The 15,134-nt window shown below is 42.6% G+C and overlaps 2 protein-coding genes across 6 annotated transcripts in view; one reads left to right on the top strand and one right to left on the bottom strand.

Annotated features, from left to right (window-relative positions):
• The window catches only part of IARS2 (isoleucyl-tRNA synthetase 2, mitochondrial), a 160,624-nt gene extending 153,850 nt beyond the window's left edge, over nt 1-6,774 (bottom strand). For 2 of the 3 annotated variants that reach the window (XM_033936091.1, XM_033936092.1), the window contains exons 1-3: nt 6,237-6,501; nt 2,755-2,877; nt 653-812 (exon numbers count right to left, since the gene is read on the bottom strand). In XM_033936091.1, the coding sequence (XP_033791982.1) occupies nt 653-812; nt 2,755-2,877; nt 6,237-6,467 (514 nt within the window). In that variant the 5' untranslated portion in view covers nt 6,468-6,501. Of the gene's footprint in view, nt 1-652; nt 813-2,754; nt 2,878-6,236; nt 6,502-6,678 lie in introns of those variants that run through there. The other variant, XM_033936093.1, reaches the window with a different exon arrangement.
• BPNT1 (3'(2'), 5'-bisphosphate nucleotidase 1) overlaps nt 6,597-15,134 on the top strand; it is a 51,755-nt gene continuing 43,217 nt past the window's right edge. The window contains exons 1-2 of one of the 3 annotated variants that reach the window (XM_033936097.1): nt 6,597-6,730; nt 14,476-14,603. In XM_033936097.1, coding sequence (XP_033791988.1) covers nt 14,484-14,603 — 120 coding nt within the window. In that variant the 5' untranslated portion in view covers nt 6,597-6,730; nt 14,476-14,483. Of the gene's footprint in view, nt 6,731-6,884; nt 7,023-7,052; nt 7,210-14,475; nt 14,604-15,134 lie in introns of those variants that run through there. The other 2 variants (XM_033936096.1, XM_033936095.1) reach the window with 2 other exon arrangements.

The raw sequence follows: 15,134 nt of genomic DNA, 5'->3' as shown, positions 1-15,134 counted from the left end.
ATTACAGCAAAGTTACATTTGAGATGAAGATACATTTGCTATGAGTTACATACAGTGGTGATACATATGGCAGTGTTACATATGGCGGTGCTACATACAGCGATGTTCAATAAGGTAGAGCAGAGGTATTTAGAATGAGGGGTAACGAAGAGGGGATGGTTAGCTGGATTGAGTGGTCCGTAGTGATAGGCCATTTAGTGGCTAAAAAGATAGGGGGAGTCGGAGAGACTGGGGTAAGATGGGGTTAGAGGAGGTGGCAGGGAGGCAGACCTCCTCAAAACTTATTTCCTTGTGAAATTGTTTCAACATTGATCACCATTTTCAAATTGGACCATTTACACCACAGGATTTTAATGGCAAATATCTACTTTAAGCATATTCAGAATACTTAGAACGTGTATCTTCTGATACTGAAAGCTGCCTGCTTGCCCTCTCTTTGCTGACAATGTAGTTCTCACTGCATGGCTCCCCATTCCATGAGAAAATGAAGCAAGTAAGCATATTGCAACAATCTAGACAAGAGCATATTTTCTAGTTTTATTAGTGTAAAGTGTACCATACTACCTATCGGCACTATATACTTCAGCAGTCCCTGTTTGATGGGGAAAATATTGTTTAAATGAACATCTGCTTTAAAATAAAGATCAGTTACCCTTCTTTCTGATTTCCATTGTTGACAAATGTTGTGCATCTTCCCCAAGTTCGTCCAGTACTTTTAGCTCTATAGGCAAACCATGGCAATCCCATCCTGGCACATAATGTACCTTGTAGCCTCGCATCATCTGAAATCGATTAATTATGTCTTTCATAATCTGCAAAGAAAAAACATGAGATTGGAGGACTACAACATGCATCTCTCTCTACAATGAATGATGGCAGTGATGTCCTTTAACCCACAATCTCTAGAAAGTGATAAAAAGCATCTATATGCCAGCAGCATATCTTGAAGCTCTAATCTGTAATATCAAGAGCTATTCTGTGGAGAGAGAAATCAAGGTTTGTATCAAAAACACATGTGTTTTAGTGATGAAGAAGTTATATACAGTTAGGGTAGGTAAGAGTAATTTTCATGAGGGCTGATAGCCCCAGCTGAGAGAACTGTTATTTCTAGACCATAGCAAAGAAGAGCTTCAGCTGGTCAGAAATTAAGAATTATGTGCAAGTAATGTCCCTACACTCAGTTGAAGCTATAAAGTTGAATTCTGTAGGCATTATCCGAATCCTTGTCATCTGGTTGGAATAAAGGCTGCATCTGAACACAAGCAGCTCAGGCACACCCACTGCTGGGCTTTCAGGTAGGGTTACCAGACATCCAGGAAAACCTGGACACGTTCTCTTTTTCAAGCTGTCTGGGTGCCCAGATTTTTTTTTTTAATGGGGGAATCTGTCCAGGTTTAGCTGGCTCTCCCAACTCCCCCACTTTCCTGCTTCCCTGGGACTGACTGCTGTACTTGAATCTTTGTTGCTGCTGCTAGCCTGCCTCAAAAGCCATCTCTCTGCAAGTCCTGCCTAAGCAGGAACAGGAAATTGCTGCAGAGAGGCCGCTGGCAGCAGGCTTACCTCATTGCTGCTGTTCAAAGATGAAATTAGAGCAGCCAAGCCAAGGGAAGAGTCGGGAACTGGAGAAACAGCATGGATGGAGGGCTGGAGAAAAGAGCAGGGTAGTAGTGCGAGAGAGAGAAGCACTAAAAAGGTACAGAGGATGGGAAGGGGAATGAAGAAAATGGGTGGAATGTGGGTGGGGCTGTGGGTGGAATATTGGCAGAGCTATGAGTGGTGAAGGCGGGGTTACATATCCTCTTTTTTGTTTTCAAAAATAGGTAGCCCTATTTTCAGGGGCTTTGTGCACAAGTTAGCTTGGCTTTTGCTCACAATTCTACATGCGAGTTATATAGAAATAAGTTCTGCACATGAGCTAACTGTGCTCAAAAAAGTTAGCTTGGCTTTTGCTCACAATTCTACATGCGAGTTATATAGAAATAAGTTCTGCACATGAGCTAACTGTGCTCAAAATCTCAAATAGATATTGTGCAAAGCACATTTAAATCCAAGCTAATGAAGCTATTAGCTCTTCTGTGCAAATGCAAAGGAGTGCACAGAAGATGAGAATGCAGAGTGCAACACCAGGGCTTTAATGGAAGGTCTATGGAACTAAAAAATGTTACCTCTTTCTTCTGCAGTAGTGTTAGTGAGGATTTCATTCCTGTTTCTTCCTTTTACTGCATGCATAAGGGTCTGCAACTGGTAATTGGTTTACATTTAAAAAATGGGTTAAAGGGGGAAAAAAAAGGGACACACACAAAGGAAAATGTTTTAAACAAAGAGTAGGGCTGGACTGTTGATAAATGGGTGTAGGCGCTCAATGGTCTGCATGCACATATGCTGGAATATTATTATGTGCAATAATTATGCACAGGGCACGTAGAAATGCACATGCATGCAATCTGAAAAGTGGTCATACAATATTTTTGTGTGTGTAGAAGACATTATTGCCACTAGTGCAGATCTATGTGCACATGTGTCCAGGATGCTCTCCCACATTAGCACATATTTTTTGTACTCAAGCCTATTTGCCTGCTATTTGCTTACCCAAAAAGACAATTTGGGGAAATTGATTAAAAAATATCTAAAAAAAAAAACTACATGAAGGAAAATTATAGAATCACTTCATATAAAAATCCTAGACATATGCAATGTCAAACCAAAATCACAAAACTAATAATCACCAGAGTCTATGATGCCGAATAAGCTTACCTTATTTAATGCATGGCCAACATGTACGTCTCCATTGGCATAAGGTGGTCCATCATGGAGGCAAAATTCTTTCTTTGTCTTCCTCTCCCGTTGCCATAAGTAGAGCTCTGTAAAACTACACTTCTATGAAAACAAAACAAAAATGGAGAATATGATCGAGTTTAAAGTAAAAGGGAAAGGGATTTGGATTTAGCTCATGACTTTTTTCAGTAGTAGTTCAAGGTGAGTTACGATACAGTAAGTATTTCTCCATTACCAGAGAACTTACAATTTTAGCCTGTACCCGAGGAAGTGGAAGGTAATAAGCAGCAGCGGTGGGATTTGAACCTTTGCTTGCCTGGCTCTCAACCCATTGCTCTAACCATCAATATTCTCCTCCAATCCATGTTACAAATGTGGCAAATTATGAGATTCAGAATGTACAAAGGAAAAGCAGATACAGAACAGCTAATGAGATAGTTGTTAGCCTACCAATTTTTAATTATCTGGTGTAACCACAGGTAAGCACACGCCAAGCCAAAAGTGGAATACTGCTGCAGTAGCTGGCAGGGATACCCAAGCCCCTCCAGTTGAAGATCTTCCAGAAAGCACCGAGAAATTCAGGTGCACAGCTTGGCCGTCAGCAGCTACTTCTTGAATTGCTAATGCCAGTACTCTGCAGATGCTCATGTTCTCACATGTGCACAGAATGCCAGTTGACTGCAGCTCAGGAAGAAGCTGCTAACTGCTGAGCTGTGCACAGGAATTTCTGGGGATCCCCACCACCTCACATAGATTTTTTAAAAGTTGAGTGTGTGTATGTCTTTGGAGGTGGGTACAGAGAACATTGAAGTGCCACCCATTTCCCACTTAGGCCCAATCAAAATTTGCTTTCTGGTTATGCTACTGATTGTAAACTTGTAGTGACAAAAAGCACTGGTTTCCCACGATACCATATACACTTGAATATAAACCAAGATTTGAGGCCCAAAAAATGGCCCAAATATGGGAGTCTCGGCTTATATTCGGGCCATTGCCTACCCATCCCCCCTCCCGGACCTATTTAAGGCTTCCACAGAGCCTGCCACAAGAACCATTGGTCCAGCGGTGGGCTGGGACATGAGGGATCCCCCCCCCCCATCTCCCATCCTGGCCGAATCCAAAATCCTCACGGTGAACGGAACAGGAGGAATCCCTTCTGCCTCCTATGCCAGCTGAAATTGAGAACCACACCTCCCTCACATAACTTTCTGGTCCTTGATTGCCAGCCGGAGCAGGAGTGATCTTCCTGACCTTCTGCTCCGTTCAAGGCCAATGGCTGATTGGCTGCTACGAGTTCTCGTGAGTCGAAGCAGAATGATTCCTCCTGTCCCGCCCTCCACAAGGCCACAGAGGAGTCAGGGGTGAATGGGAGAGGGGAGTGCGGGTTTTTGAGGGGGTTTCAGCTGGGATGGGAGACGGGGGAATCCCTCATATTCTGGGCTACTGCTGGACCACAGGGTATTTAATACTAAATCATACCATCTGGTGATCACTAGATGGTAGGTCACTCACTGTAGGGTCATTCCATGTCAAGTGGTTTAATTTTAGAAAAGTGCCCTACCTCATCATCACAGATTTTGATGAAACATTTGTATGCTGAATCTTACATGACCCAAATGAATTCTGGTAAAGTTTAAGATCCGCCAGTGCAATACTTGTGGAGATATAGCTCTTTGTTTGATACCATACCACGATCATGTACAGTATTCCTGCACAATTTTGTCAACTTTGAGTCAAAATATTTTCTTGGCCATTGAAGCTAAACAAAAGAAACTTGACAATCTTATACAACTTTTTACAATTTATTCAATGGAACTAATGCGGATTTTCTTTTTTTGAAACTGACATATTTAAAAAGCATCAAAGTGGGCTGAAAAAATGGACTGTGTTAAAAAATGTCAAAGTTTAGCCTTCTGTGGCTCCTGTAATAATGAAGCAATCCCCATAAAAGTTTGTCTGTTATTTTGTGACATGATTTTGTTCTCAAATATATGATTTTAACTTATAAGCTAATCTCATTACTTTATAATTTTAGTTTTAAATTCTTTATTCATTTTAAATCTTAAACAAGTGTACAATAAAATATCCATTAAACTTTCAATATAACACTTGAAATTCTTAATCATATCATCTAGAACAAAAATATACATCCCCACCCCCCACCCTTCTTAAAGTAACTAAATTTCTTGAGTCATTTTAAAACAGACTATAAGTGTACATAAATATATCCATTATAATTTCTATTTTTGTTTATGAGGATTTGATTAAGAATTTTAAGTGCTGTATTGAAATTATAATGTTTGTGGGGGTTTTTTAAATGTCAAAAATTGGGTATTTTTAACCAGCTTTTACAAAAAAAGAATATTCTGGAAACATTTTCAAACTATCTCTATTAGAAAGAGCATGTTTCAGACCCCCTAAAAAAGTTGGTTCTGTTTTTCAATGCAAGCAAACAATACCTGAAAATAAGGGCCAAAGTCATTAAAGTTTCCATTAAAAAATTAGAAACACTCTCCTCATTCTAAAATACTAAGTCCAAAATGGCCCCATTCCACATGGACTCCATTACCAGCTACTGGAACAGTTCTCCTTATAGAGAATCTATAATCTCTCTACTTATAGATGATCCCGCAAAAGTGATACTGCAATCAATATCTGGCATATTAGAATTGCATACAAGTAGTATTTCCCCTTTCATAGCTAAAATTTGAATATCTTCAATTAAATCTATGCCTACATCTTCTGCTTGTGAAGGAGACCTGTATATCACACAAATATAAACTTTCCATACCCTCTTTCCACATTGTTAAACAGTGAATCTTCCTTATCCCAGTCATCAAAAGATACATAATACTAAAACAAACTGACACATTTGTTGTCTGTTTCTATCTGTCCTCCTGGAGCACAATCCTTGAAAACTTCCAATTATAGTTTAGTCTGGAATTTATATTCTGCATTTCCAAGGTCCAAGTTTAGTGCAGGAGTACATAACATCCAATGATGCATATTTCATAAAAATAAATACAATCCTTGTCATAACAAAGTATATAAGTGTTATAGGCTCTTTGAAGTTGTGATTCTAGATCCCAGTGCATTTAGAGAAAAATACTTCTTTTGCTCCAATAAATTAAAAAACACACAAAGGTATAACATTAACTTTAAAACAAACAGCTATAAACCAAATATTTTTCCTTAAATTTGCAACCTGACAGATACTATTAGGCCAAGGGTTAACCCATCGGGAAAGGGGAAAGAAAATAAGACAGTTTTGTACGTTTATTCTACCAGTCCCACATCGGTTGTCTCGAAGCAAACAACACAACAAGGTTTCCTCCTACCAATTAATTGTGGGGATGCAGCAGCTGTCATCAAAGCACTGTTTCACCAGTCCCTATACAGGAAAACTCCCTGGCAAAAGAGCATCTGCCACCGCCACCATCTGCCGCCCGAGCCCACAGTACCTGCTGGATCTCGAGCTCCTTCTCAAGTTGCTGATTGACGCTGAGACGAGCGGGGAAGCTGCTAGTCGGGAGCAGTACAGTGCCTTGGAACTTGTCCTTCGCCTCTAGGCTGGCATTACCGTTGCTACCGGGGAGACTTGAAGAAAGGCGCGCCGCACCAAGGCCCCAGCAGCGCCAACATAAACCACCAGTCGCTGCAGTCCAGGGCTGCGGCCGCAAAACTGAGAGCATCTCGGCATAAGTGAACAACTTCGGCTCCGGCCGGGTATCAATAATAAATGCAACACGCACGCGCCACAGTACGAATTACAAGCTACCACCAAGGACACACTTCCTGCCGCTACGGAAACTATGGCCAAAAGCAGTGCGAACTACGGGCCGCCAGTAAGCACAAAGTTCTTGCCTCGAACGCTCAACAGTGCAAACAAAACTACCAACATACCGTACTTCCTCCACCACACGCTCACAGTCTCTCTACCCGAGTCTACCCCAAGGTATTATTAGCACTGTAGCAACTACGGGTAGCCGAAGGGGACATACTACATTTAAAACTTGCGTTTTCTATTGCCTATTCCTAACTTGATGAGAATCTCAGACTATTTATTGCGCGCTGCGCTATGGATTCCAGTGGGCAGTATTTTAAAACATATTATCTACAAATCGTCCATAAAGAACTAAAATCTTTGTATAATTTCCGCACATCCACATGCATATCTGGCCTAGCGAAGGATTTGGCGTGGGTGGAATCGTATTCACACGCATACCTGGCCTAGCGAAGGATTTGGGGTAGGTGTTGAGTGGGCGGGGCCGTGACGTTGAAGGTAGGTGGGGTTCTTTGGAAGCCTGTCCCTGGCAAGCAGTGCTGTAAATTAGTGTGCGTTTTCTGCTCCTGCATTAAAGTTTGCAGTTTCCGATCTTGTGTTGCTTTGACATAGCCAATCTGTTTTGGGAGAATAATTAGCGTTTGCTTCAGGTAATTATGGCTTAAATTAATTACTGTTGGGAAGCAGGGTACTAGGCTTAATAGACCCATTGGTCTGTCCCAGTATGGCTGTTCTTGTGATGATTTTCTTATTATTAGGGATTAGCAATGACTGTATTCAGTACGATACAAACATAGGTTTTGGTTGTGGAGAGCCCCTTAATGCTCTAATTTGCATGTTTACTGTGTTGTTGTATTTGGGGGTTACTTTTTTTTATTATTATTCCCTTCCCCGTTTTCACATGTTCTTAGTATCTGCCCAATGCTTGTCTGAATTCTTGGCATCTGACTACCTTTTTTTTGTAAGTTTTGTGGAGAAGGAAGTGTTTTCTCACGTTTGTTTTGAACGTCCCTCCCTTTATCTTTGCCATGACCCCTTGTTTAGTTTACCGTATTAATAGTGCACTGTCTTTATTTCAGCGTTTGCAATACAATATTTTAGCAATTTATAATTGAAATATTCCACAACTGTGATGATTTCTGGGACTAGTATATTATGACATAATATGTACTTCTTATTTGAATATTTTGTTGCTTTAATTGTCTATTGGTTATGTCCAGTGTATTGACAAAGGGACAAATTTTCCCCCGTCCCCATGGGAACTCATTTTCCCGTCCCTGCGAGTTCTTTTCCTGTCCCTGCCCCATTCCTGCAAGCTCCATCTTCATTTGCACAAGCCTCAAACACTTTAAAATCATAAGTGTTCGAGGCTTCTGCGGTTAAGGCAGAGCTACAGGAATGGAACTGGGACAGGGACATTGTCGCTGTGCCATTCTCTATTCTTGCTGAACAGTTTCTTGGGTGAATTTTTTTTCAAAAAGCCAGTAAATAAATTTGAATAAATACATGTTTTAGTTCAATAGGTGTGTCATTTTAGACAGTAGGGTATTCTTCCCATGCTTGTGAGCCATACTATAGGAATCCACTCCAGGTTTTCAACTCCGCCTTCTACGGAGGGTTCTGCTATCCCCTTCCAGCTCACCTGCAAAAGGAAAAAAACTGAAGGGGTCTTTCTGATCTGCTCTGTATATTTCTTTATTATTTTCAGTATTTTTTGCGGCTATCGGTGCACCAGAGATCCCCAGTGAGGGGGAGACTGCCTGCGTGGAGAAGAAGTAGACTTGAGTCTGCAGCTGGAAAATTAGTTTCTTGGGGACCTGTTTGTCTAGCCTACAGAAATCTTTGTGGAGCTCGGGGTCCGTATTCCTAGTAGCTTAGCTTGCCTACTGAATCACAGAGGCTTGAGCGCAGGCTATTAAGCCTCTTCAGGGGGCTCACGGAGCTCTTTAGGGTGCCAGCTGCAATTTTGCCTTCACCCACCTTTTGTGTGTGTTGTTCCATGGGGGTTGGCATGGGGACTGGCAGCCTGAAGATCTCGGCATGTTAACTGGCTGATTGAGGCACAGATTCTTCTCACAAATCTAGCTACTACTTAGAGCTGAGGCAGGCTACGGCACCTTCAGAACACATGCACAGTGAGAAAGGCTATGGGCAAAATCAGGGGGGGAAGAGGGTCTGAAAATCCTGCTTGTAAAGGTTTCTGCCACTTCCTGTTTTTTTACTTTTAGTTAAGTCGTTTTTGAGCCGAGGGGGGGGGGGGGGGGTTGTGCTAAAATGCTGCTGTAGTGGCCATCTTGGCTTATATATTTTTCCCCCAAAGTTCTCCAGAACCTTCAAATCATCTGTTTTCTCAAAACTGGCAAGGATGGAGTCCTCAGGCTTTTTTACCCCTAATTCATGCCAGATTTCTGTTGAATGGTCATTTGAAGAGCACCCTTTCAGCACATACCACGCAATACTTGAAGTGGGTGGGGAGAGCATCCGTCTTAGCTTCCCCTTTGGTTTCTAGGGCTGACTAACTATTGAGGGGCCTGTCTGTTGGGAGAAAATCCCTTACAGAGCTCCGGAACAGTGGCATATCTAAGCACAAGAGCATGGAAGCTGCAGAGCCTTTTCTCCTGAATTCGTTAATTTGATGTGGAGAGCTTATCTGGTTAGCTTGAATACTCATGAAGTCTGGCAGTGATCCAGGGGTTGCACAAGTGGGGCTTAGCTCCCAGGGTGCCTCAGAGTCATTGGCAGAGGCTGACCAAGATCCTGTGATGCAAAGCAGTAGCACAGGGAAAGCTTCATTCACCCTGCCAGTGGCCCAAAGTGCGCAAGTGTACTACTGCCTTATCAGATCCCATGGAGGAGAGGAACATTGGGGGGGGGGAGTGTTCATTAGACAAATGCTGGACTGTGGGGATGGAGATGAAAAAAAAGAAAGATGCCAGACCTCCGGGGGAGGAAAGGGAAATATAAGGGGAGGACAAAGATGGAAGATGGATGGTGAGCATGGAGAAAGAAGAAAAGTCAAATGGGCAAGGAAGTTATCAGAAGATAAACAGAAACCAGAGCCTGGGACCAACATGATTTGAATAATGACCAGACAACAAAAAGTAGAAAAAATAATTTTATTTTCTGTTTTCTGATTACAATATGTCAGATTTGAAATGTGTATTCTACCAGAGCTGGTGTTAGACAAGGAATATGAGCTAGGACCTAACAAAGAGAAGAAAGTCTTTTTTGTTTGTTTATTTTGTTTACGCCACAACGCCAGCTTGGGTAGGAGAGGGCAAAGGGGGTGGGGTGGGTGAAGATAGGCCAGAGCACATTACAGGGTTCAAGGAAGGTTTAGATAGGTTCCTAAAGGATGAGGGGATTGAGGGTTACAGATAGATGTAGAGGTAGGTTACAGAAATGGTCAGGAACCACTTCACAGGTCACAGACCTGATGGGCCGCCGCGGGACCAGACCGCTGGGCGTGATGGACCTCTGGTCTGACCCAGTGGTGGCAACTTCTTATGTTCTTAAGAGGCTATAAAATAAACCCACAAGGATGTTTTACAAAAACACCCAAATGGGCAGATAAAGCGAATCAAATCGAAAAATTGAAAATCAATTTGAATAAAACATTTTTTTCCATGAATCGGGCAGCACTAGCTTATGCGCTGGATTATGTGGCTGATGCTCTCTACGACAGTGTTTCTAAACTCCAGGACTGAGTACCCCCTTGCCAGTGAGGTTTTCAGGATATGAATATGCATGAAAGAAGTTTGCATATAATGGAGGCAGTGTATGCAAATCAAATTTAATATTCATTGTGGATATCCTGAAAACCTGACTGGCAAGGGGGTACTCCAGGACTAAATTGAGAAACACTGTTCTACGATATCATCAGAGTTGTGAGTAAAGTCTCGGCTTATTCCATTTCAGCCTGCAGAATGCTCTGGATCAGGCAATGGGTGGGAGTTTCCTCCTCCAAGGTTATCCTCGGCAGACTCCATTTCAAAGGACAGATGTTGTTTGGAAAAGGTCTTGATGGTCAGTGTGGCAGATCGCTGGTCCAAATCTCTACCTGACAGCAGACCACGAGCTTCTAGAGGTTCTGGGTAGTCTAATGTTTGTAATTCCAGGTGCTTTCAACAGTACTCAGGAGGAGCCTCATCTCAGAGATCCTATCAGGGATCACAGCAGAAATTCATAGGACCTAGTCAAAGCTAAGCCTTTGGTTATTGTCTCGTTTCAACCTCCAAGTAAACACAATGACACCATAGCTGAAGCTTTCCACTAAAGATAGACAGAAGCTTTTGGAGTATGTGGAGGTCTGGGTGTAGATCTCATCAGACTGCTGGGTGGTGGAGATCATTCGTGGAGGGTACAAGCTTGATTTTGCCCATCTCTTAGCAGACTGGTTTGTGGATTCCCCATTGGGGCATCCAGAAAAGGCTTGCAAAGTCTTAGCAACAGTACAAAAACTTGTAGAAATTTAGGCCATAGAACCTGTGCCACCAGAAGAATCGGGATCGGGCAGATGCTCCATATACTTCATAGTATCCAAGAAAAGCTCATAAGAATGGATACCTGTCCTAGATCGTGCACACGTCAATGAGACCATGAAGGTTCTACGTTTTCACAAGGAGATAGTGCAAGTCAGCAGCACTAGCTCTAGGGAAATTTTTAGCTTCCCTAGACTTAACAGAAGCCTACCTGCACATTCCCATGTTAGTTACAGGAGGTTCCTGAGATCCCATGTACTTTGGAGAGAAATTATCAGTTTAGTGCTCCTTTTTGGTCTGGCAACAACACCATGCATGTTCACCAAGGTGATGGTGGTGGTAGTAGCGCATCTCCACAGGGCAGGATTGCAAGTGCATCCATACCTGGATGACTGCCCGATCAGAGCTCTTGTCGTTCTGGGACTCAAGTGATCCAGGTCTTACAGAGCCTGGGCTGGATTGTAAAATCTTCAAAAGATCCAACTGGTTTTGTCTCAATCACTGGGAGTTATCTTCAACAGGGCAGAAAGACTATCTTCCAGAGGCATGCAGATAGAGGTTTTGCACTCAGATTTCAAACATGATGGCCAAGCCAGCTCGGTCAGCAGTGCTAGGTTCCAGGCAGCCACCATAGATGTGGTTCTTTGAGCAAAGGCTCACATGCATTCCCCTCCAGAGCACACTGCTGTCTCGGTGGTCCCCACAGTTGGACTCCCTTCAAATGATGATATTACCGTGGACTCCGGATTCTCGCAGCATTATGAGTTGTGGCTTCGTCCACAGTTGTTACTACGGGGCATGCCCCTCAGAATAGCTTCATGGGTGCTTCTCACAATGGATGCCAGTGTGTTCGGCTGGGGATGTCACTGCAATGGTCTCCCAGTCCAGAGAAAGTGGTCCATCAACAGACTGGAGCTTTGAGCCATTTGATTGGCTTTATAGAAGCTGGAGAAGATTCTGGAAGGACAGGCTGTCCAAATCTTCTCAGACAATGCTACAGCGGCAGCGTGTGTCAGTTATCAAGAAGTACCTATACAACTGAGTCTGGAGGTCTTATTCTAATGGGCAGAGACACCTTCAAGCGATTTCTCCGGCGCATGTAGCAGGAGTAGACAATGTTCATACCAATTACCTCAGTAGGCAGACCTTAGACTGGGAGAATGGACATTGTTTGCAGCAGCATTCCGATCCACTGTTTTTCTCTGGTGTTGCCCATTTTTCGATCCAATGGCTAAGGTGAGGGAAAAGAAGGTGGACCGTTTCTTCAACCGAACTCAGAGCAGGTCTGGACACTCTGGTTCAACCTTGGCCAAATAACAAGCTCTTGTGCGTGTTGCCTCCATTGCCCATGTTAGGATGGATACTCCACAGAATAGCAAACCACCCAGGGAGCATGGTCCTTGTGACTCTGGATTGGCCGTGTTGGCCATGGTATGCAGGCCTTTTGCATCCTTCACAGAGACAAAGGTCTCAGACTACAGGTTCAGCCTGATCATCTTTCTCAGGGACCAGTGATCATAGAAGATTCAGATTGCTTTGGTTTTACGACGTCACTCTTGAGAGTGTGGCATTAGAGTGCAAAGGATACTTTGAGGTAGTCATTGCTATTCTCCTCAGAACCAAGGAACCTGTGATGGTCATCTGCAGAATCGCCAACCACCTGGGACATGTGATCCTGGTAGCTCCAGACTGGTCTTGCCGGTCTTGGTATGCGAATCTAGTGCATCTTCAAGACAAATGCATCAAGCTACCGGTTCATATGAGGCTTCTCAGTTAGGGACCAATTCCCATGAGCGCTTTGATCTTATGGCATGGTTCTTGAGTGCACAGCCTTAACCAACAAGGGTTATTCGGGGGTAGTCATTTCAACTTTCCTTAGAAAAAAAAAGCCATTGATGTTTGTGCTAAGGCCTGGAAAGCTTTCCAGCTCTGGTGTCCCAAAATCAGGTAGAGCCTTTTGCGGCACTATATCCTATAACCCTGGCATTTCTACAGGCTGGACTAGAAAAAGGCCTAGTGGTGGCATCTCTCAAAGTCCAGGTGGCAGGCCTCTCATGCTTCTGAGCTCAAGTAGGAAAGCTATTACGCTAGCCTTTTCCATCCTGGAATCTTAATATTGTTTTGAAGGGTCTTTCTAAGTCTCTGTATGAGCCTCTCCAAGAAGCAGCCCTTCAGGATTTTTTTTTTACGATATTTTTTTACGATATTTTTTTTACGATTGCTGGTGGCAATGGTCTCAGTGAGAAATATCTTAGAATTGCAGGCTGTTTCCTGCAGAGAGCTCTTCAGGGTCACAAAGGCTGGGTTTCACTTCATATGGTACCTTCTTTTCTACCTAAGGTTGTGTCAGCCTTCCATGTCAACCAAGAGGCGGTTTCCTGCCTTTCAGCCTATGAGTTCAGCTAAGCAAGATAAAGATATTGCAGAGTCTGGCTGTGCAATGAGTTTTATTCCACTACCTGTAAAGGATCAGTGATTTTTGACTTTGACCATCTTTTTGTTCTATTCAGTCAGTCAAGATGAGGCATACCAGCTTCCAAGGCTTCTTTTGCCATTTGGATTTGCAAGGTTGTGTTGAAGCCGGGACATACATTGTCATTGCCTTAAAGATAAGTTTTTGGTATTACCCAGTTTTCACTACTTTAAGCAATACTAAGAGAAAATCAGCCTGCTATGATTGAAACTTGCAATTACACCATTGGTATAACCCTTGTGTACCAAATGGCTTGCCCGTGAACAATGGTTTTATGTAGTTTAATTTTGATTCTAAAAATTATTGTTGAATGTTTAATTTCAGTTCTAAAAATTATTGTTGAATGTTTTTTTTCATGAGTTACAGAGCAGAATAGAAATTTTATTTTGTCTCTGGGAAAGTTCCCTGTCCCTCTCTTTTCCTCTGTTTAAAGTGGAGATCAATTGATTTGGTACAAACTGAAGAGAGCACAATAATCCACTGTGAAGGAGGAGTTGTTGAAAGATGTGATTGACATTCTTCTGCAACAGTTTGTGAGCACAGATTGATCACCTAACATACAGACTCTTGTGTATATTAACAGAAAGAAGATTATCCAGGTAAGAGCCTACCTAATCTTTCACTCTGACTTCTGGTTGTGGGTCTTGTTCTTTATAGGTTTCAGTTAATCCCTCTGGTATGTAGGTAGCATTGGGAAGGATCAAGAACCACTAAATTAAGTGTGCCTCCTGAGTTTCTATGCATACATTCATGTGACTGTAGCCCCACAACGCTGTTTGCGCTAAATATTCATTCTTATGTATTTATCAGGTAGCTAGGGCAAACCTTTGCCTCTTTTAAAAAGGGAACTGACTGCTTCAAACTGTTAAATTCCTTCTCTATTCAGGGAATGCACCTGGTTGACTTGGCATCTAATTGCTGGGTCTGCTAAGTTCACTCTTCTTTTTCTACTTCTCTTCCAGTACTAGCTATGTCCTCCACTCCTGCACTGTTGATGCGACTGGTGGCCTCTGCATATGCAACAGCAGAGAAAGCCGGAACGATCGTCCGAAAAGTGATGAGTGGTGGAGACTTGGGCATAGTGGAAAAGGTACTGAAAGTCATTCTTTGACTTCAGCTTTGAAAGTTGATAGTTAACTTTACTAAAAAGAATCAAAAACTGCTATATGAAAATTTTGTCTGTTAAGAAAAAAATGCTGGATAAAAATGATTGCAATAATGCACAACTGTTTCTTCTCTGTAGATGTCATTTTGTTTGTACTCATCATTCCTAGAAGAGGAAGAAGAGTGATTACTCAAGGAGTGAAAACACAAAAAAATTCAGCCATCTCTTCATTTTGTATCTGGGTTCTTTGAGATGGTATGGGAGTGCAATGTTCCCTTGTTTGTGTAAACCAAGAAGAATCTCTGATAGAGCCTCCTGAAAGTTGGTCAGATATGCAAAACAGAATTCACCTGCTGAGAAGTTGACATGAATAGTTCACAGGGGCCATAGTACAGCATTTGGTTTTTCACAATGGTATGCATGAGAGACTTAAGAACATAAGAATAGCCTTACTGGATCAGACAAATGGTCCATCTAGCCCAATATCCTGTCTTCACGGAGGCCAATCCAAGTCAC

The sequence above is a fragment of the Geotrypetes seraphini genome, chromosome 3 (genome assembly GCF_902459505.1).
Source record: "Geotrypetes seraphini chromosome 3, aGeoSer1.1, whole genome shotgun sequence".
Lineage (NCBI taxonomy): Eukaryota > Metazoa > Chordata > Amphibia > Gymnophiona > Dermophiidae > Geotrypetes > Geotrypetes seraphini.
Note: the sequence above shows the minus strand (reverse complement) of the source record. Positions and strands in the feature narration are given on the sequence as shown.